Consider the following 22,482-nt stretch of genomic DNA (forward strand, 5'->3'; position numbering starts at 1 on the left):
AAGATGGGTAAATTGTATCTTGGCTTATGTAGGAATAATTGCAACCTTTGGATCCTAGGGTTTTATCCAAATGAAAGAGAAATTAAAAGAAAAGAGAGCCTGAAATTTTGAAAGAAAAAGTGACATTTTGTTGTAGATTTTGGTTTTAAACTTGCTGTGGTCTCTTGACTTTGGTTGTTTTGAGATCAGTGAAGGAAAATGCTGATGTAGAGTCATATTTGGGAGTACTTTCCTAAAAAACCTCTTTTTTTGGAATAATTATGCTGTTATCCCAGCTAAATATTTATTTTCATTCTTGACATCACTTATGGAAACAATGGATCTTAATGCAAAATCAAATTTTTCTGTACTATCTGTTGCTATCAGATCCCCAGAAATGCTTCTCTTGCCTTCCTATGCCAAGCTCTGCTTTCCTGGTTTGTTTTTTTCTTTTACTTTGAACTGTTGCTTCTGCATTTAATTTCTGAAGAGTACGAGAAGTGATCTTTAACAAATATGCAAAGATAATCAGCTTAATCAAAGTGCTTTAAAAGCAGATTAATGCCTCTTCTGAGTGGGAAGATGAAGGAAGCCCAAATGCTGACCTGCCATTAGTGCATGAGTCAGTGCAGTGACAGATGTTGACAAAACTTTTTTGATGCTTTGGATTTTTATAATTAATTTTATTCTTCACTCATAAAAGCAGAGAGAACAGAAAGTGGAATGAGATCTTTTCCAAATTCTCTGATGCAGGACAGTTCCATCTGTGCTCTGGGAACATGGGATGTTCCATGTAGCTGTTCTGCTCTCCCTGTCAGGTATTTGAGTGTTGCTCTGTGCACACCTTCATATCCAGCTGGAATGATGTCATTTCATCCAGGGACAAGGTGGAGAGAGCTGGGGTTGTTCAACCTGGAGAAAAGGAGGCTCAGGGGGGACCTTGTGGCTCTGCACAACTCCCTGCCAGGAGGGGACAGCCGGGGGGGTCGGGCTCTGCTCCCAGGGAACAGGGACAGGAGGAGAGGGAACGGCCTCAGGCTGGGCCAGGGGAGGCTCAGGGTGGATATTAGGGAACATTTCATCGTGGAAAGGATTGTCCAGCCCTGGCACAGCTGCCCAGGGCAGTGCTGGTGTCCCCACAGCTCTGTGAATGTGGCCCTTGGGGGACATGGGTCAGTGGTGTCAGATCAGTGGCCTTAAAGGTCATTTTCAACTTAAAGGTTCTGTGACACATGGCACTAAAACCAGAAAATGCCTCCCTGAGGATCAGCATTCCTCCTTCTCTGTGTGCGCAGTTTAGAAGTTTCTGTGAAGGAGCAGCCTTGCCCTGTCCTGCCTCAGGAGCAGCTGCATTCCCAGTGCTCCCATCCCTCTGAGGTTTCCAGCTCTGACCACATCCCCCAGCTGGTGGGCAGCTGATAGCAGCACTGTGTTCCTGCTCCTGAGCACGCTAGGAATTGTATAAAAATAGCAGGGAAAGGAAGCTCAAATCCACCAGGAAGAACTGAAAAAGGAGAGAGGAGGAGGAAGAGAACAACCTGTGAGCTGAAGTGAGCAGCCAAACTCAGAGGTGATGAAATAAATGGGGACTGTGTGGTAACCCTGTGCAAGAGAAGGTGCTCTCATGGCAGAGCTTGGCTGTGTGGGGACAGTGATATTGGGAAGTTGTAAATGTAAACAGGAATGCAGAACTTCACATCAAAAACCACACTTGCATAATGGTAGGTTGGGACATGGTGTGGCACAACCGCTGTGGAAATGCTGCATTTTGGCAAAAGGAGGGGAAAACACTTCTTCAAAATAGTCAGTTAGCAGGAAAAGAGCTTCATTTGGTTGTGTTTGTTTACATCTTTATGAGAATAACTGGCAGCTAGAGAAAATCTGGTTCTGTTTTTCTCCCCAGTTATTTTTCCCTTGTGCCATTTCCATGCTTATCAAATCATGACTCTCCTGCTTTGGCTGATAGAGCCTTTCAGCAAAGAAACTGTAGAGTCAACTTTCCAATCACCTAATTAAACAAACACGTTGATTGAAACTTCTCCAGAGTGCTTTTCCTAGCTATTTGCCAATGTTTTATTAAAATAAATGTCAAGAAAAACACTGTCACAGGCTCAGATAATTTAGATTTTGTAGTTCCTGTAGTCCATCACTACTCAGAGTAGGGCTGACTTTGATGGGGTAGTCCTTGGAATTGCAGGGGTTGGGGTATGACCAGGGATGAGAGTTTTACAATTTGAAGACCATTCTTTGGAATTTCCCCTCCCAGCTGTGTTATTACTTGTGTTTCACTGTATGATTGATACACAATGCAGCTACTCCTGCATAACATCTTCCAAGAAAAAAATCGCATCAGGATCTGGTGTTTTGGCGACAGCCAGCAGAACTCACAGCAACATTTCTTCATCCAGGCAGCTTTCCCCCCTTATTTCGGCAGAAGTTGTTGACTTAGGAAGTGATAACATTGGAGGTTCTTATCAGAGCCCAGCAGCCTTGCAGCAGGAATGCTGATGAGCGTGTCAGGGGGGTTTGCTGAGCTCTGGCAGCAAGAAAGCGGAATTATTAATGCTTATATTGGAACATTTTTCTCCTGTTTTTGAACTTCTTGATAAAACTCTTGAGATTTGGTGGCTTCTTCCAAGCCTCATTAAAATCAATAAAAAACTTGTAGATTTTGTGAAGGTTTTTTTTTTCTGCCTCATTTGGACTGAAACCACACAAAATCAGTCCAGCTCCTGCACCCGAAATGTGTATCTTGCCTTTTGAAAAGCAAATCCATGGCCAGAACACTGTCTCTGAGGAGTCATTCTAGAATTGTAGAGTCTGCCTTCAGAGCTTTTTTTTGTGTATTTAATAAACTTACTCCTTATTCCCCTCAAAGGTGACTTTGTATCAACAGGCAGCTGTGAAGTTGAACTTGTTGCATGCACAAACCGGTGCCTCAGAGTCAAACTGTGCCCATTCCCATCTGGGTGCTGGGGTTGATTATCAACCCATAAAGTTACTGGGATTGCTGTTTGGCTTGTTGGCTGAGAGAGATTTTTTTAAAATAAAAACAAAGTTGACCTCTGTTGCAGGTAATGTAATGTTGCTTTTAGAAACTCTTTCATGAAATGGTAAATGGAAGTTTAGCTGAGGTTTTGGACAGCTGGCATTGACACAGGGGTTTTCTGTTAGAGCACATCCTCAGCTCCCTGCTTGTGTAAATACTGAGATTCCGTGAGATTCCCTGAAGTGTCTGTCATGTGAGGTGGTGGAATTCCTTCTGGTGCATCTCAGCTTGTGTTAGAATCTTAGAATCATGAAACCCTTCATGGGAAGGGACCCACAGGGATCCTGGATCCAGCCCCTGTCCCTGCCCAGATCCCCCAACAATCCCACCCTGCCCATCCCTGGCAGCGCTGTCCAAACGCTCCTGGAGCTCTGGCAGCCTCGGGGCTGTGCCCATTCCCTGGGGAGCCTGGGCAGTGCCAGCACCCTCTGGGGGAGGGAAGAACCTTTCCCTGAGCTCCAGCCTGAGCCTGGGCAGTGCCAGCACCCTCTGGGGGAGGGAAGAACCTTTCCCTGAGCTCCAGCCTGAGCCTGCCCTGGCCCAGCTCCAGCTGTTCCCTGGTCCTGTCCCTGTCCCACAGCTGAGATCAGAGCTGCCTCGGGAGGAGCTGCAGCCCCTGAGCAGTCTCTCCTCAGGCTCCTCTGCTCCAGCTGAACATTCCCAGTGCCCTCAGGCCCTCCAGACCCTTCCCCATCCTCGTGCCCCTCCTTTGGTCCATCTCCAGCAGCGTTAGATCCTTCTGACATTGCCTCCTGAGAGCAGAGCTGGACAACCCCTCCCTCACCCAGCTGGTGATGCTGGGCCTGGCACACAGCTCTTTGAAATGCACAATTTTTGATGCACAACTTCGTAAACTATTTTTTTTCTGCTCCGTCAGTCCTAAAATTGTATCTCCTTTTTCTGTGTATGACTTACTTTCTCTGTCATAAGTCATAAACTAAAGGACACAATGAACGCAAAATACAAAAATATTTTATTTCATCTACCAGAATGTGAAAATTATCAGTAGTTGTGGCACATCAAAGTACAAGCAAACTATTTCCAGCAGCAGGATTATATGGTGGAGAAATCAGACTTTCCAGGCACATCCAGATGCAGTGTGCTACTGGGAGAGTATCCAAGTTTATGTGAAGAGCAAATCTTTGGATACAAGGGAGTGGTGTCCCATCAGTTTGGCTGCTTGTGTGCTTTAGGAACAGTTAGGTTAGTCTGGAACTTTTAATTTTAGGATTTGGGTATTTTAGATTTTAGCATTAAACTTTATGTCCTTCTGATGCCACAGATGCCTTCTGTTGGCCCTGTTGGAGTGACTGTAGGAATGAAGCAGATCAGATATTTTCTCCATGTAATTTTTGACAAATGTATATTTCTGGCACAACATCTCATTTTTGATGCAATAAGTGTTTGTACAGCACGTGAAAATCCAGAAAAAGGGCTTGGCAGGAGTGGTCTTGTGAACATTGCTGATCCCTGGGATTTTTGTGCCATGACACCAAAGCACAGGGACAGCAATCACTGTTTGGGGCTCTTCACTGGCTTTCTTGGGGCCAGAAATGCCAACTGCGGTGTAAAATTAAACCTGCTGTGAAGATCAGTATAAATCCAGTTGAATCTTCTAGAAAACTTCCTCCTGTAGCTCATATTGTGAAGTAATTTAGGCTTTGTTCACTCATTTATGAAATTCTGAATTGCTTTGTGGCCAGAAAAGAGGCCTTATCCCATGTGTCCATGGGAATCCAGTCCTGGAATTCCCTCTCTGGGCATGTTAAGCTTTGTTAAAACTATAAGACACTCAGACTTTCTCTTTTTCCTCTTGAATTAATCCAGACTCCCCTCACAGTGGAGTGTCCTGTCTAGGCTGCTGGTTCAGAAGTGGTTTTTTCAAGAGAAGTTCATGTTTTAAAGTGTTGTCTTTGTGTTTGCAGCTGCCAATGTGAAGTGTCAGAAAAGAACAGTTGGAACTTTCTGGGACAAGAGAGGACTGTTTATTCTCTCTTACTTAGGTAAGAGTTGCATGTTTGTGGATTCTGTGCTCATCATTGATTATTCTATTAATTAAAATGTTTTCCAAGGTCTTACACAAAAATTACTATTTCACAGAGTTGGAGTTTGTAGCCTTTAATTATTGAAAAAGAGGGTTCTTGACTCTTAGCTGTGCTCAAGTTTCAAACACAATTTTTTGTCCTGCTCCTGTTCCTGAATAATGTGCAAATATCCACGTTGTCAGCTGCTCTCCCAGTAAATCCTGCTGGAAGTTACTGAGTCCCTTCAGCCTGTGGTGTCAGGAAAGAGGAGAAACCTTCCTGTCAGGGACTGAAACAGGGGAAACTGAGTGTTTATCCTTATCTCAGAAATTCCCTTCCACCTGCCAAAGGGGGAGAAGTGGTTTCAGTTTGCAACAGAAGCATCTTTTGCTCAAGGTACAGCACATTCCTGAATGTTCAATTCTCAAATTTTTTAATCTTCCTTTGCCAAAAGATTTGAATTCCAAACTCAGAGGGCAACTGTGCCTCGGTATGTAAACTGCTCAGGGGCCAGCTCAGTCTGCTTTTGGTATTAAAATAAATGGAATTCAATTTGGATGGGGAAGGTAAGGGAACAAGGTGAAATGCTTGGATTCTTCCTTTTCACTTTTTTCCCCTCCAGTTTTTCCTTTTCCTTTCTGGAAGTCCAACTGCATTTAAATATATGTGAATTTAAATAATCCTTTATTTAGCTGATCTTTTTTGTTTAGAATCACTGGCAAACAGATGGTTATTGCTACTCTTAATTATGTACATAATTTAAACCAGAAGGCACATCTGAAACAAAAGGTAATTAAGATGTTCCCATGGAGGCTGAACAGAGTCTGAGGTTACAACCTTTGCTCATCATTTATCCTTTTAAGCAGAGCAGAAGGATGGAGAATTAACAAGACCATTCTCTTCTTTGACATAATTTAATGCACACGGAATTGCAGGTAAAAGGGCAGACAGTGAATTGATAACATCACCTTTTTTTGGCCTCAGTCCTGACCAAACCCAATATTTGTGCCAGTAAAACCAAGTTTCACTGCTCTGTGTGTAAGCTGGCTGCTATTTTTATGTGATCCTGTTGATAAGGAGGAGTGTGAATTTAAGGCTGTTTTCCTGGCCAGGCTTTTTTATCTGAGCTGTGTTTATACCTTTCCATTTCACTTCTGGAAAATGGCTTTTACTGTCAGGACAGAGCTGCAGTTGAACAAAATGAGAATTCTCCTTCCATTCTGCAGTCCTAGAAGAGGTGTGGATTAACCTGAGGATGGGTTTGTGCAGCACTTGGTGCTGGGCTGGCTTTGTCCCCAGCTGTCCCTTGGGGCAGCACAGTGGAGGGGTTCAGGAGTGCTTGGTGGGGTTGATGAGATGAGGAATGTTCTTACTTCCAAGGCTTCTAAAGCCAGAAATGCCCTTATGAGGTGTCAGCAGACACTGGGATCTTCCTTCTGTTCCCGTGGAAAGAGTTTGGTGAACTGGAAATGGGTTGGGAAGCTTTGGGACAGAGAGAAATGTGGATTCAGGTGTGGTTTGGGCAGTGTGTGGTGCATCCCTGCTCCCAGAGCTGCTCCCTTTGCCTTTTGCTCAGCCCAGTGCCCTTGAGCTGCTGGAGGGAGTGGGATCAGCTCATGGACATGATGGGAAAGGAATGATTTCTCTCCAAGTATTCATTGTCCATCAGCTCAGAGAGCCTCATTGTAACAATTCAGCCTTTTTGTTATTTCTGTCAGCAATTTTCAGCCCTCCTTTGGTGGCAGGGAAGTCACTGAAGCGTTTCACTGATGCCCAGCAGCATCCAGAGCAAAGTGTTTGCTTTAGAACCAGTCCTATAACTTCTTGTACCATTTATCTTGGCAGCATCACCCTTTGGATCTGATAATCTTGATCCAAACTGAAACAGGCAGATTTTTTTTTCCACACAGCTTTCCCAAAATTCACCTTAAAAAGGAAGATTCTCACATGGAAAAAGCCACACTGTCACAGTAGAAACTGTTCTGCACTGAATGCAGGAGTTAGGCTGAAACTTGGTACTTTGGGAAGTCTCTGCTGGAGGTTTATGCTGGGTTTTGGGAGCACAGTTGTAAGATATTTTTTAAAAAACCAATTTTCTAGGCTAATGCTGGTTTTATTAATGTGTAGGTAGTTATACAATACAGTTATAAATTATATATGTCTAATCAAACTGAAGTATGAAAGAATTTTTTCCAGCATAGTGCCTATTAAATTAAAACTTTCCTCAGAGATACTAAGCAAGCTTCAACTTTGTAATAAAGCAAATTTTTAAAATTAAATTGGTATTTCTTTGATAATTGTGTGTGAAGCCGAAGGAGTTCTTTGAAATAACAAGGTATATTTATATCATACAGTCCTGGAATGGGTTGGGTTTGAAGGGCCCTGCCATGGCAAGGACACCTCCCACTGTCCCAGGCTGCTCCAATCCCAGTGTCCAACCTGGCCTGGAACACCTCCGGGGATCCAGGGGCAGCCACAGCTTCTCTGGGCACCCTGTGCCAGCCCTGCCCACCCTCCCAGGGAACAATTCCTTCCCAATATCCCATCCAGCCCTGCCCTCTGGCAGTGGAAGCCATTCCCTGTGTCCTGTCCCTCCATCCCTTCTCCCAAGTCCCTCTCTGGGTGTCCCAGGATTTTGTATCTACTTCTTGCATTAATTTTTAGTGAATCCATGGCAGTTTGAGCTCGATTCTTCTCATCATTTCTCCCTTTTATGTAAATATATTTACAAACACACATATTGAAGATACCTGATGTGCAGCTGCTGCTCCTTTGCCCTCTGTCAATATTCCATACCATGGATGTGTTTAGGGCTCCCTGCAGTGCTAGAAGCTGATGGATTGAAGAGGTTTTCTCTGTCAGCCTCAATACTGATAATTTGAAATATATTTAGAAGTAATGTGAGTTCTGAACTTTGGATGTGAACTGACTGCACTCGTGTGATGTATTTTCATTTGTAAGTTTTGTGTGCCAGAGTCTGCAAACCCCATAAATACCTGAGTGAATCCCTGTTGAGCAGAAAAGGGAAGAACCTACCTGGATTTAAAAAGCTGAGTGTAAAATTGATCTCAAACCCAAACTGTAACTCCTGTATTCACTTCAGGCATTAGGTTCCTAATTGGGTGATTTGCATAAACCTCAAGGGTGTGTTAATATCCCCAGATGATCAAAGTTTGTGGGGTTGTTGGATAGTGGAGAGAGCAAGTCCCCAGTGTAGTGGTCTGGAACTCCTGGAAAGGTCAGTGCAGGAAAATGGATATTTTGGTCTATCCATGGATATCCAAAATGAGCCATATGTGTGAAATGAGGATTTTTATCCCAGTAAGTATTCCAGTTCATAAGCCAGAGCTGAAACAAGCTTGTTCCAGGAGTATCCAAAGACTGTGGTTCCACTCCAGATCAGCCTAAAGGATCCCAACAATCCCTTTGGATTTGTAACCCACAGATTTCTGATTCACCATCTGCAAACAACTTGGGAGAGAATTCCGGGGGATCCAGAAAGATGAACATGTTTTAATTTAAATTATATAAACACTGATCTAATTGCTGCTTTCACACAGGTGTTCTCCCAGCAGCACATCCAAAGGTAATTTTTCAGGATGAACAGAAGGAACCAGACACATTTTGAAATAATTTTGGCTCTCAGGAGATGGAGCTTCAATGGATTTCGTCTTTTCATAATTACTGTTTGCTCTCAGTTTTCTAACAGTTACATTCACAGTCTTTAAAAGTTAATTTATTTGCCAAAAGAAAATGAATCTCATTTCATCACTATACTTTCTTGATTTTCTAGATTTTAATAAGCGAAGAGCTCAAAGTATTGCAAGTAAAGACGAGGATTCCTCCTCCTGCCCAGGGCCTGTCATGGTGAGCAAAGGGGCTTTGGAGGGTCTGTGACAGAGCAGAAGAGTTTAAAATGGGAAAAACATTGGGGAATTAATGTTTACATGTGGGGTTGTTGAGTTTTAGACAGAGTGCTAATGCTTTTTGCCTAATGCTGCTATAAATCTTCCAGCTTTTAATGACTTTATTAATCAGGCTGTAGGAAGGGAAGCCGTTGCTATTACTGAATTTGTTGTCTGAGGAGCTGTGTTGGAGAGTTTGGAAACTTCAGGGAGTTACTGCTCCTGGAATTCTCTGGACACTTCATCCTGTGGGAGCTTTTCCTTGGCTGTGGATGGTTGGGGAAGGTGGCAGCAGGTGCCAGTGCTGCAGGTGACTGTCACACTTTGTTCCTCAGGATGAGGAGACTCAGCACAGCCTTGAATGCATCCAGGCTAATCAGATTTTTCCCAGGAAGCAGCTGATCCGAGAGGATGAGAACCTTCAGGTAATCACCACACTGCTCCTGTTCAAATCACACTGCCTCCAGTTGGTTATGGATTCTCTGGCCTCTCCTCTAGAATTTTAATTCACAGTTAGCACAGAAACTTGTTTTCCTCTTAAATACTGCTGTGCTGTTGGTAGGACAGAGAACATGGGCATTCTATTACAAGAAATTCCTTCAAGTGTCTGAAAAATATCACTGCTATCTGTGCACTAATTCCAAGGGTCAGGTTTTATTCCATAGTTTAGAACTCTGTTGTTTTGAAAAAGAAGCATTAAGCTGATTAAACACTGCCTTTACATCTGGTTATTGTGAAGCCAAAATCTTCTGTTGCATAAAAGCAGATATTTTAAAATTTCTTCATAGAATCATGGAATAGTTTGGGTTGGAAAGGACTTTAAAGCCCATCCAGTGCCATCCCATGCTGCCATGGGCAGGGACACCTTCCACTGTCCCCGGCTGCTCCAATCCCAATGTCCAACCTGGCCTTGGACACCCCCAGGGATCCAGGGGCAGCCACAGCTTCTCTGGGCACTCTGTGCCAGGGCCTGCCCACCCTCCCAGGGAACAACTCCTTCCCAATATCCCATCCATCCCTGCCCTCTGGCAGTGGAAGCCATTCCCTGTGTCCTGTCCCTCCATCCCTTGTCCCCAGTCCCTCTCCAGCTCTCCTGGAGCCCCTTTAGGCCCTGGCAGGGGCTCTGAGCTCTCCCTGGAGCCTTCTCCTCTCCAGGTGAGCACCCCCAGCTCTCCCAGCCTGGCTCTCCATGTAGACACTCTTGCATCAACTGAAGAGTTTCACTGTTATATAAAGTATTTTTATTTGATTCAAGCTACTTTGGTGTAAAACCAGATGACTTTCAAGTTGAGCATTTACACTTTCCACCCAGCTCAGCTAAACTGGACTTATGTCACGTTTTTAATTAACCAGTGACAATTTCCATGTGTGATGTAATGAACTGCAGGTTTCTGACTTTATGAAGCTTGTGGATTTTCATATTTACTGTGAGAAACAGGGAGCAAAAAGCCTGATTTGTTCAAGCTCAGCTTTGTAGCATTTAGGGATGCAGCCTAGGCTGGTTACCTGGGCTTGCTGGGTGAATAGTGGGGAAAGAGCAGGGAGCATTATTCATCCTGGATGTTGTGCCTACTTTACGATAAATTTAATAACATTATGGAAATGCCACTCTCCATTAAGTAAGGAGTGAGGGCATAAATCAAGGGCTTTGTCAGCCTCCTTGCCAAAATGTGAGGATATTTTTCATAAAAATTCATTGCTTTTCCTGATCAGGCACTTACCACTGAGGAAAAGTAACATAAAATAAGGGATCGTTTCAAAAAAAGGCTGCAATTAACCTCTGAGCCAACCTTACCTGATGTTCCTCCTTAGCAGCAATAACAGGGCTCAATTCTCAGCAGGCTTTGTTCGATTTCTTGTGCTGCAGGAGGGGCAGACTTTTGGGAAATGGTCTCTGTAATCAGATTTTTGCTGCCTTGCTGCAGGTGCCGTTCATTGAGCTTCATGGGGAGAGCACAGAGTACGTGGGACGAGCAGAGGATGCCATCATTGCCCTTTCCAACTACAGGCTCCACATCAAATTCAAAGAATCTGTTGTGAATGTAAGTGCTTCTAGATGTTCTGATCTCAATGGAAATAACAGAATTTAGATAAGAGTACAGTGATCCCCCCTTTTTAAGGATGAAAAATCTTTTTCTGATGTTCAGATAGATTTCTTGTGGACAGTAAATATGTATTTAGGCAGCAAAAGGTGACTCAGCAGCTCTGAAAATCAGATGTCATAAGGAAATGTCACATCCTTTAACCTTCACAGCTGGCTGTGTGAGCCACTTGTTGTCCCAAGCTCAGTGGGGAGGAGTTGTCCAAGTTCCAAGGGGCTTTTGGAGCACCTAAACCTGATTTGTGCCTTGCTTGGAGCTCCAGAAGGTGGGAGTGGGTCCAGCTGCTGAAGTCCTGTGCCAGAAGTGGTTTGAGTGCAGTCTTTGATGTAGCAGGTCAGGAATGGGACCTCACCTTCAATGCATTTCTTTAGGGAGTTTTATTCCAAGTGTCCATTCCTTAAAATGGTTCCACCTGCACCTGCTGTGGTACCAGACAGTGAAGTGGTGTTGGACAGTCCTGGGCAGTGCTGTGGTGCTCACACTGACCAGTCCCACCAGCTGGAAGTCAAGAGTGTCCTGAGGAATGCCAGGGAATGATGGAGAAGCCATCAATTATTAGAGAAGCCATTAGAGCATGAACTGCACTTCCTGTCCTTAAGATAATTAGGGATATTGCTTTATAGGGATTTTCAATTCAGTATTTTTGAGCATAGCAAGAATTGATGTTTTCTCAAATCACCTTCCTTGGTAGTGTTCAGGGAAGAGTCCACAGAAGCTTGTCAATATTCTCATGGTAATTTTTCTTCCCTGACTTTCACATACAGTGTTCTGCCTTCTCATTCTGTGTGATATCTCATTATCATCAGCATCATTAACTAGAAATAATCAGAGTATGAGGTAGAGTAGTATATAAATCATTCTTTGTAACCATATATATGCCTAATAACTTCCTATGAACTCCACTGAAATCCAAGGCAGGGAGGGCTTGGGATGTCTTTAAAGATAAAACATTCTTCAGTAATGAAGAACTGTATTTGAATTTTTAATATTGGCACTTGTAATCCTTTTGGGTATTGTTGACCAAAATTCTTGATCAGATGGTGATTTTCTAACTCAAATCTTCACTGAGTGCTTTTTGATTGAGTTCATCTTGATTCTTTCCTTGTTTTTATGCCACCACAGCTGTTCAGCAAATACCTGTATGAAATTCTTCATTCCTGGGGTGTGGCTTTTCCCTCTTATTTGGTTACAATTCCCTGGCTGTGAAAATGGTGCTGTGACACCTCAGTGAGCAGCACAGAGCTCCAGATCACCTGGGCTGGGAAATAAATCCATTCAAAATTGTCAATGTTCCCATTGCAACAGTGCAGAAAAGGGCTGTGTGTGGAGATCTTTCCCATGGATAATTTCCTAGATCTCAGTGCTAATAGGAACATGGTGTTTCAAATGCAAAAACAAAAGGTCCCACAGACCATGCATAAATTGGGGGGATTATGACATTCAGGGGTGTTGACTTACATTTATCCACTGGATAAAAGTGCAGACTCAACAGGGATCTCTTGGTGCACAGGGGAGGTTTGGTTCCCAGGCCCAACTCTATTGATTCCTTAAGAAAATGTCAGACTTTGCAGCTGCTGAGTGTTTCTGTTTAATCACTTTCCTCCCTGTAAGCTAATTGCATTGATGGGAGAATTAACATTTTAGTGGAGTTTGTAGAAGCATGGATTGCATGTAATCTCTTTCCAATGGTGGATTTTGGACACAGTACCAAAGAAGAGTCATGGGGGTGGGCTTTGATGAGGAGGTGAGTTTTAGTGTGAGTTCTCCCTTGCTTGGAAAAATGGTTAGATTGCAATATTCCTCATGTCTATGGCTGTTGTGGTTCATCCCTGCTGGAGAGTGGCATAATCCTTGTCTTGTCCTCAGGCCATGCTGCCCAGATTCTTCACACTCAGAGCACAACAATTGTGAGACAAGAGGGGACTCAGAGGTGGCCTCCAAGACAAACCCAAAGTGTCATCAGCTGTAATTAAAAGAAAAATCTGCTTCAGAGATTCCTTGTGGGTTCCAGGAGCCCGGGGGGGATTCAGCTCCCTCCTCCCTGGAGCCCTTCAGAGCTGTCCTTGCACCCTCAGTGCCTCCATGTGCCACCTCATCCCACGCTCCAGGACACCCAGTCCTGGCCTTGTGCTTGTTACAGCCACCAGCCTGCACCACAACCCTGGCATTACCCCAGCTCTGAGCTGGGAAAGCAAGGAGGAAATCCCAGTTCCAGCTCCCAGGTGCCCCAGGAGGTCCTGGAGAGGGTCTGTAGCAGGGTCACTGGTGCTTGCAGCAGCCTGGCCATGATCCACTGTATCCCACTGGGAATTGTGGGCATGGATTGGGCTGTGGGGGGATTGCACTGAAGATGTAACTTGTGCTTTTTGTAACTACAGAGCTGTAATTCTCTAAATATATCTTGTACTGCTCTTAGATAACAGACAGTTCCAGTCATCAAAATAATTTTAAAAACCCCTCAAAAATAAAAAGTTGGAGTTGTGGAAGGTTGCTGTTATTTAAAATTAGATAATTTCAAATAAGAGACAGTAGAGAGATACTGCAAGAGCAGGATGCTCCTGTACTCCCTATAATGGGATGTAATTTGCCTCAGATAACAATGCATGTTTATTCTTATAAAAGCAAAAATGATTGCTTCTCCCTGCCTGGTTTCCATGCCATTATTAGAGGGAAGTGCCTGCAGATAGAATTGATGGCTCTTCCAGGAACGGGCTCTGGGTGTCGGACTGGCAGCAGCCTGAAGGATGTGCAGTGGGAAGGGAAGGTTATCAGGGAGGGAGGGAGGGAATGATGGGAGATAATTCCACAGAGCTTTGCTGGGAGAAGAATAATGGCCAGGAAGGAGATTGAAAACACCACAGGACCAGAGGACAGATTTTTATGACTGGGAAGGAAAATTAAAGAGATTAATGGGAAGGTTGTCCTGAAGAAAAAGCTGCAGATTGTGAGGGAATCACTGGTGGGCTGTCAGAGGGGAATGGATGGCTGGGGAGCAGAGGGCACAGGGAAAGGGCAGGAAGCAAGGAGGGGCTTTGGAAGAAGGAAATTAAAAATAACACAGGAGGAGAGGAATTATTTTGTCGTTAGAGTGCAGACAGAAGGAAGAAGAGCCACAAGCAGAATGCCAGGAGGAGGGAAGAGGGGAAGAACTGCTTAAATGAAGATGAACATGGGGAAAAACAGAATAAAACAGGGCTTGGGGAATAAAAAGATAACAGACAAAGCAGCCCTGGACTCAAAAAGCAAGTCTGAAATCTTTACTCAGCTGGGAAAGATACCTTACTTTCCATGTCAGTGTCATTGAATTCAGTAGATTTAAAAAAGTTATTCCAGAATCATTTAAGTTGGAAAAGCCCTCCCAGGCTATGGAGTCCATCCTCTGCACAATCCCCACCTTGTCCCCAGCCTGGAGCACTGAGTGCCAGATCCAGTCCTTCCTTGGACACCCCCAGGGATGGGTACTCCAAAGCTCCTGGGCAGCTCCTGCCGCTGCCTGACTGCCCTTCCCATGGAGAAAATCCTGCTGGCAATTACGAGTGGGTCTGTGTGGAGGACAGACTGGAAGATTCTCCAGTCTGAACTCCATTCCTGTCCATTGATCAGACAAAACTCTGACCATTTACCTGCCTGGCAGTCTGGGGTCAAGCAGGAGAAGGCTTGGAAGGAATGAGGTCTGTGCTGCTGCTCTTCAGTCCTGTGCTGCTTTGCTGGAGTCACCCACAGTCAGTTTGAGCCTAGGGAGGCACAGAGGGGCTCTCACAGGAGGGATTTCTCATTTCCTGCCCCCTTCACATCACTGATTCTGTCACAGATCTCAACCAGTGCTGAAAACAGGGACAGAAATTCAAGTTCCAGCTTTATTTCAAATCCAGATTTGAAAACCCAAACTACTGGGCTGTGGAGTCAGACACCCTCTTGCCAAGTCCTGTCCATGGATTTTGTGTCATTTCCTGTCCAGTTACAAGAGAAGGAGCAGAGTGACTCCTCTGTCCCAGCCTTGCTGGGCACAGCAGGGGGAGGTTGGTGGCTCCAGAGCTGCCTCTGGTTGTCGTCTGACATGTACAAGGGGGAGGCTGAGCATTAAAAACTCCCTGTTTGTTGTATCTGGGGGCTGTGAGCTCTGGGCTCTGTGTGAGGTGCTGCCCGAGCTGTGCCTCCCTTCCCCAGCCAGCAGAGTTCTCATCCCTCTCCTGGGCACAGCATTTCCCCTGAGCTTGCTCCAGACATCTCCCTGCTCGGAGGTTTTCCCTTGGTTTGTATTTTTGAGACTGGTTTGTATTTTGCCTGCTGGTTTTTAGTTCATTTCCTTTTTTCATTCCACCAAAATGAGGTACTTTTTAAGTTTTGTGGTGCCTGAGAAGATGCTGTCTTGATTCCTTATCCTGGAGCTTTGATTGGAGGTGACTTTCAAGAACTTGCCCAAGCATGTGGAGAAGCCCTGGCTCTTCAGCCACATCTTAAACTGCTGGATTTTAGTCCTGTGTTGGCAAAAATCAGAGTATTTGAATGTTGCTAAAGGATAGTAGAGGTTTTATTGCCTTGTGCAATGTCCATATAATCTACTAAACAATTCAGATTTGTGCTTCACAGGTATTACAGGTATTAGCTAAATTTAGACAGTTATTTAGGACTTCACTTAAGGCAATAGTGTACATTTACCCATCTCAGGTAAGGTTCCAAAAATAATATTTAAAGTTAATATTTTTATCTTGTGGATTTTCTCATCCTTAAAAGTACTTGCATGTGCTCTCATGTGTTGCCTGACCAATACAGTGTCTATAACTGCACTTCAGCTGGCAAAGATTCTGCATTATCACTCTAAACTCAGTGTTTCCATTACAAGTGTTGATCTAAACAGGCCAAAGGGTTTTTCCCTGAGGAGGAAATATTGGATATTGCCATAGGAAATCATCCAGACTGCAGCAATCTGTTAAGGGGATCTTGCTTAGCAGTTCTTGTTCAATACCATCAGCTAAAAATGTATGAAGAGTCCTAAATTTGGACCTATAAGAAAGAAAACTACTTCCATGAGAGGGGAGCTGGGGTGTCTGCTGCCTTTCCTGCAGCCTTCTCAGCTGCTCCCATGGGATCCCCTAAGGCTTTTGGTCTGCACATGTCTGGAGCTGGAATATGAATACCTGGTCCCAAACTCCAGAGCTGCTGAAGTAATTCCACATGGATTCCTTTGTTTCCCTCTCTTCAGATTTCATGAACATTCATTTCATAAACATTGCAGCCTACAATAAATCCTTGGGAGATATGCAAAGAAGTTGCTTTTCCTGCTGCTTCAATGAAATAATGGGATGTGTTTAATTGCAGGTTCCATTGCAGCTCATTGAGAGTGTGGAGTGCCGGGATATATTCCAGCTTCACTTGACTTGCAAGGACTGCAAGGTTATAAGGTAGGAGAGGCTCAGTGTTAAAGGGGGGAAATTTCCTTTCCAGGTGCCATGGGCAGCTGGGATGGTTCAAGGAAATGGGGTTTCTTACTTGATTTCCCTCCAAAACTTTTTATTTTTTCTGATTTTTATACAGGGTGGGTTGTGTGTCTCGTTTTGATTCAGGACAGCAGCAAACCTTGCTCTGAGACCACATGGCTAATCTTGATTTTATTCTGAAACTGATTTTAGTCTCACTGTGTCCCTGCTTTGCAATCAGTTATAATACATTGCTTCAATATATTACAGATATATCAATATCTCTGTGTCAGTAGGTACAGAAGTAGATAAAGCCACTGATACACACATTGCAAATGTGTTTAATCAAATTTGAGGTTTGGAGGCTTCATCCAGCCTGCATTTTCAACCCCCCTGAGGGTACAGTCACTATCCTTGAGGCATGGTAACCTCCTGGAACAGAAAAGGAGGGAATAAATGAAGAGAAAGTGAAGGAAGGTGGTAAATGCAGGTGTGCAGGCAGCAAGAACTCCTGGCTGTCCTTCCCCAGACTCCAGACCCCAGGCAGGGCTCTCTGAGCTGCCCAGCCTGAGCTGCACCTTGCTGGGTTTTGGTTTTTTTTTTAAACTTTTCTCCTGCAGAAATTAATTTTGATCTATGAACTTTAATTAGGAAGGGAACATTTATTTTTGATTAAATGTTTGCTGGCTGTACCTTTTGTGTAATGAAAGTAACCCCGGCCATCTCTGAGCACTCAGAATGTTTAACAGGTCAGCTGCTTCCTGAAAGGCTGTTTTTTCACCAGGACTGATTTTACTTTACAAGTAATATTTAGTTTAATTTGAATTCAATGTTTAACTTCCTCTTCACTTGTAGCTCTTGACATTTAAGAAAGTCACCCTTCCTCCCTACATTAATTTGTTATTTCCCTTCAATTGTAGAATGAATACAAATTATTTGTATTTTTGCCATCCTTATCAATTTCCTCTCAAGACTGCATCTCCAAGACTGAGGGCTTGGTGATGAGTGGTAGATAGTGAAGTTTTGGGACTGAGACAGAAGAGCTAGAATATATTCTTGTTCTTTTTCATGAGCAAACTTTGTATTTTGAGAAATAGAATCCAAGTGGAGATAATACTTGTTATTTACACCACTAACTTCAAAAGAATTTAGAAGAATTTAGGGTGAGATGTATCTTGTCTGAGTGTGGATGTTTAATGGAGAATTATCCTGTCTCAGTGAGTAGTCTGGGCTTGCTTTACAGTCAGTGATGGGAAATAAATAAACCCCTCAGGCTGCAGTTCCTCACAGCTCTTGGGAGATGTTGGACATGGCTTTTCCTTTCCACCTTGTGGCTCTGAGCTATTTGCAGGTAGGGGAGATAAATCTGCCCCCAGGGAATGCAGATGCCATCATTAACCAGGACTGAGCCGAATGGAAATACCTGAGCAATATTTCATAACTATAAAATCTTAAAGAAGAATGTCAGAGCAAAATAAATCACTGCTTTATTTCCACCATTTTACTCTAAAGAGTCCAGGAATCCTTTTGAAAAGAAAAGCTAATGTAATTTTAATGCACTGCTTTGAAGATTGGTTTCTCCTGTGCAGGGAATATTCTCTCTGCTTGTTGTTAGTCTGTAACATTGGCAAAGCTCAGTCTATGCTTCCCAACAAAGCCAGAAAGACAAGAGTTTAAAAAGGACCTTAAAACTTACCTCGTTCCACCTCCTGCCATGGGTTGTTCCAAGTCCCAGGCTCCTGGCCTTGGACACTTCTTGGGATCCAGGGGCAGCCACAGCTTCTCTGGGCACCCTGTGCTAGGGCCTGCCCACCCTCCCAGGGAATAATTCCTTCCCAATATCCCATCCATCCCTGCCCTCTGGCAGTGGGAAGCCATTCCCTGTGTCCTGTCCCTCCATCCCTTGTCCCCAGTCCCTCTGCAGCTCTCCTGGAGCCCCTTTAGGTGCTAGAAGGGGCTCTGAGCTCTCCCTGGAGCCTTCTCCTCTCCAGGTGAGCCCCCCCAGCTCTCCCAGCCTGTTCTTGTTTACAGGACTGTGGTTATAGTTATATTGTGTTAGATTATAATGATATTATAGTCGATTATAATGTGTGGAATAGTTTCCCAAGTTTACCCCTGGTTCCAACAGTCAGAAGGGGCTGTAACACATTCCTGTCTTTAACCTGAATGAGCTTACCTTGGTTTCATAGGTAACACATGGAGAAGTGTCCCCCTCATTTCTGGCACAGCACACCCTGGTTATTCCCAGTCCCAGAACATTGCTGCTCAGTCAATCCTGACTCCCTGAGTGTTTCCTTACTCATTCCACTAGTTTCCTTTTACTTCCCATTAGAGTGCACACGGAAGGAAGTTGTCAATACAGTGTTTATCCTCACTTTGTGCTCTCACAGAGCTTTTCATGCTCAGCCTGTCACCTTCTGGAGTGGCCTCTCTTACTGAAAGTCACCCATGGAATGTTTGTCTCTGGGCCAGGTGTCAGTTCTCCACGTTTGAGCAGTGTCAGGACTGGCTGAAGAGGCTGAACAATGCCATCCGCCCCCCGTCCAAGATCGAGGACCTGTTCTCCTTCGCCTACCACGCCTGGTGCATGGAGGTGTACGCCAGTGAGAAGGAGCAGCACGGGGACTTGTGTCGGCCAGGTACGTGGGAACAGCCTTGGCATCACCAAAGCAGCACCTGCATATCCCCAGAAATCACTGGCATGGGTTTGATTCGGTCAGTCAGGTGTAGAACCAGCAGTGTTTTGTTCACCATGGCAGCAGCTTTCAGTCTAAACCATTTTGGGTTGGTTGCCACGTGTTTTGTCTGGAGCAGTGATCTCCAAGATGGATGCTGGGGAGAAGGGAGCCCCTGAGCTGCTCCTGAGGTTCATTCACAGTCAAAGGCAGTGATCTTTTTTAGTGGAATACCATCCTTGCTGCAGAACTTTAGAAGGCCACAAGTAAATAAAAGCTCAAACTTGGCATGCTGGTGGTTGTAGCACTTTTTTGATTCCCAGGCACTCTGTGATCTCCTGTCAGTCGTGAATTACTGCCTCAGGCAACTGATACCTCAGTTCTGCCAGGCTGAGAGATGTTCCTGGGATTCTGTCCTTGCTGCTGGAGCTGCTCTAGAGCTGGGCACAGGCTCTTGTGTCTGTGCTGTCTGGGAAAGAGCAGGGATCACACAGTGGGAAGAGGAGCTCCCTGGCCCTGTGCCTTTTCACACAGTTCATTAGTATCTTCTGGAAAACGCCAAAAAACTCCTCAGAGCAGAGTTTCACACCCAGGGCTTTTCCCTCCTAACTACATCTGGGAAATGAGCACTGGCAGACCTGCAGAGGGCTTGCTGAGTCCCATTGTCCTGGCTGAAACAGAGGGACTTCAGCCTGATGCCAGGTTGAGATAATCCTGGAATCGTGGTTTGGGTTGGGAGGGACCTTAAAGCCCATCTCATTCCACCCTTTGCCATGGGTAGGGACATCTTCCACTAGACCAGGTTTTTCCAAGTCCAACTTGGCCTTGGACATTTTCAGAATAAGAAGCAACATTTGCCTTTTTATTAACTTTTATCAATCAATTTTTTTCTTGCAGCTTTGTGTATCAAATAATTTTCTTTAATATAACTTTATCTCCCTGTAGCTGCCTGTGGCTGGGGGCAGATGTTCTCCTTCAAAGAGCTGAATTATAGCTGAAATAAATCAGTGTGAATGTGGTTGAAGAAGTCAGTCCCAAGACACATTGTCGTTTCTCTTCTGTGTCCAAGGAGCCCATTATTTGGTAGATACAGACAAAACTACTAAAGTGCTTCAAAATCCATCCAAGTGTCAACAGAACATATTTTCTGGGAAAAATATGTTAGCATTGCCTGTAGTAGAGATGCAGGCAGTGGCTCACAGAGTCAGCTTTAATAGGAAGCACAAGCCCACAAAATACCTGACTTGCTTTCCCTGGCATTTTGAGTGGATTGGGATGCTTCTAAACATTATCAATGTTGGCTCTAAGTGCCTCTTGAAATACCAGCAGTCCAGGAGAAATGGACAAAATATTAAGGTTTGGGTTTTGTTTCCAAGAGGAAAACCTGTTGCTTCACAGTAGCTAAAAATTAAGAGGGAGAAATCAAACAGAATATTTGATTTTCATGTAGCTTTATGTGTTTCTCTTAAAACCTACCAGGCTGAGCAGCATGGATTTGGGATATTTCCAGTATTCTTATTTGCTATCCAAAAAAATCCTTAAGGATGTAGCACAAGTTTTAAGGTGCAGCTGATGGGGAAGCCCATCCTTGTGGTGCTCCAGTAAAAGAATTTTTAAATTTAAAAAGTCACTGCTAAGGACAAACCTGGCAGAGGTTGCTGCCTGGAATATGTTGTCTAATTCCACCTCTGCTCTTGATAAAGGATCTTTATAACACTGTAGTTAATTAAGTCCTGTAATTAGGCTGCTGTCTATATTCTTAATTTACCTGTTTATATTTATTTCTAATTGTTCTGTAACATGGCATTAAAAATCATTTCAGACATGTGCATTTCATCTTGGAATCAAACATGTATCTACAGATATCTGGGGGATTGAAAGACTTAAAGGCTTTTCTAAAATATTTAATGGAAAGATGTAATACTTAAAGCATTAATTTTTCAGTAGATTTTCCCCCCTTGGGTGCTGCTCTGCCTCAGGATTTAATGATACAGTAATTTAAAGAGACAAGCAATGGATGGACTTTCAGAATCACTTATCCAGTGCTGCTCACATGCTCATTAAATTTAGCACTTTTCTTAGCCCTGGAAACCTGGAAATTTTGTTTCATTTTCTGTACTTTGTCCTCTTATTCTTTTTTGCCATTTTATGTTGAAACTTTAAAACAAAAGTGTCTAGGAAAATAAATGGGTCTCATTCCATTCCTTTAATATATTAATCCAGGAGTTTGTGAGGCTCTTGTGACTGATATTTGTGTCAAACAATCATTTATGCATTTTGCCTCTCTATCTCCACATGACTCAGGGAGGAATAATGCCCAATTTATGTTGGAAAACATGACAGGACTTGCCTGCAGGCATACAGGAAACCTGGGGCTGCAAATGCATATTCAATGGATTGCCCACGTTCCAGGGCACATTCCAGGTCTGACCCTTTCACCAGTGCTTCACATTCTTCTCATTGATAGAAAATTGTTCTGAACTTCCCACCATCCCACTTGGATTGCTGCTGGATCTCAGTTCCTTTGCTGATGTCCTTGGTTCTGGTCTGCAGCATTGGTTTTTAATAGGAATTTCCAGAAGTTGGGAATTTCAGGGAGAGACATCAGTGTCAGAATGAGGCTGTGAAATGCTGCTGGTGGGTTTGGACTGAGATATGAGCTGGTTTTCTCTGTTTTGCAAAGTAGGAATCTTAATTCCTGATTTCCCATTCATTTTCCCACTCTGCTCTTATCCCCAGGAGAACATGTAACTTCCAGGTTTAAGAACGAAGTGGAGCGGATGGGGTTTGATATGAACAATGCCTGGAGGATTTCCAACATCAATGAGAAGTACAAGTGAGTGCTGGGGCTGCTCCTCCACAGCCAAAACTGCAGCTCAGAACACTCCATTACTGAAACTTTTTTCAACTTCTACAGTTCACAAGAGGAAACAGTCAGAATAATGAATTTTTTGTTGGTTTATAGAAAAAATGTACAGTAATTTCATGATTATAAGCCGCACCTTTTTGACTAAAATTTTGGTCCAAACCCAAAGTGCGGCTTATAATCAGGTGTGGCTGATATATGGACTAAGAATGAAAAGTTGCTGTTTTAGTTTGGAGGACAGGTGTCTGCTGAGAAAGGCAGGAGCCTCTCTTTGAAATGGAGAATGTAAACCCCCTCCCTCCAAATTATTATAATTTTGAAATCAAGGGGCATTCAGGCAAAAATATGGGAATTAGGAATAACAGTTCTTTACTAGGGAAATTAAAATAGAAATACAGTACTACAAAGAAACAAACTGCAAACCCTGACAAAGTCAGAGTACAGCCTGACACCCGTCAGGCAGGG

The 22,482-nt window shown here is 43.8% G+C and overlaps 1 protein-coding gene across 4 annotated transcripts in view; it reads left to right on the forward strand.

Moving 5' to 3' along the window:
- MTMR3 (myotubularin related protein 3) overlaps window positions 1-22,482 on the forward strand; it is a 73,967-nt gene that overhangs the window by 25,766 nt on the left and 25,719 nt on the right. For all 4 annotated transcript variants that reach the window (XM_033075688.2, XM_033075687.2, XM_042779828.1 and 1 more), the window contains 7 exons: window positions 4,954-5,031; window positions 8,846-8,919; window positions 9,293-9,382; window positions 10,883-10,999; window positions 16,379-16,461; window positions 18,949-19,115; window positions 21,891-21,987. In XM_033075688.2, the coding sequence (XP_032931579.1) occupies window positions 4,954-5,031; window positions 8,846-8,919; window positions 9,293-9,382; window positions 10,883-10,999; window positions 16,379-16,461; window positions 18,949-19,115; window positions 21,891-21,987 (706 nt within the window). The remainder of the gene's footprint in view (window positions 1-4,953; window positions 5,032-8,845; window positions 8,920-9,292; window positions 9,383-10,882; window positions 11,000-16,378; window positions 16,462-18,948; window positions 19,116-21,890; window positions 21,988-22,482) is intronic.

Source organism: Catharus ustulatus, chromosome 18 (assembly GCF_009819885.2).
Source record: "Catharus ustulatus isolate bCatUst1 chromosome 18, bCatUst1.pri.v2, whole genome shotgun sequence".
Classification (NCBI taxonomy): domain Eukaryota; kingdom Metazoa; phylum Chordata; class Aves; order Passeriformes; family Turdidae; genus Catharus; species Catharus ustulatus.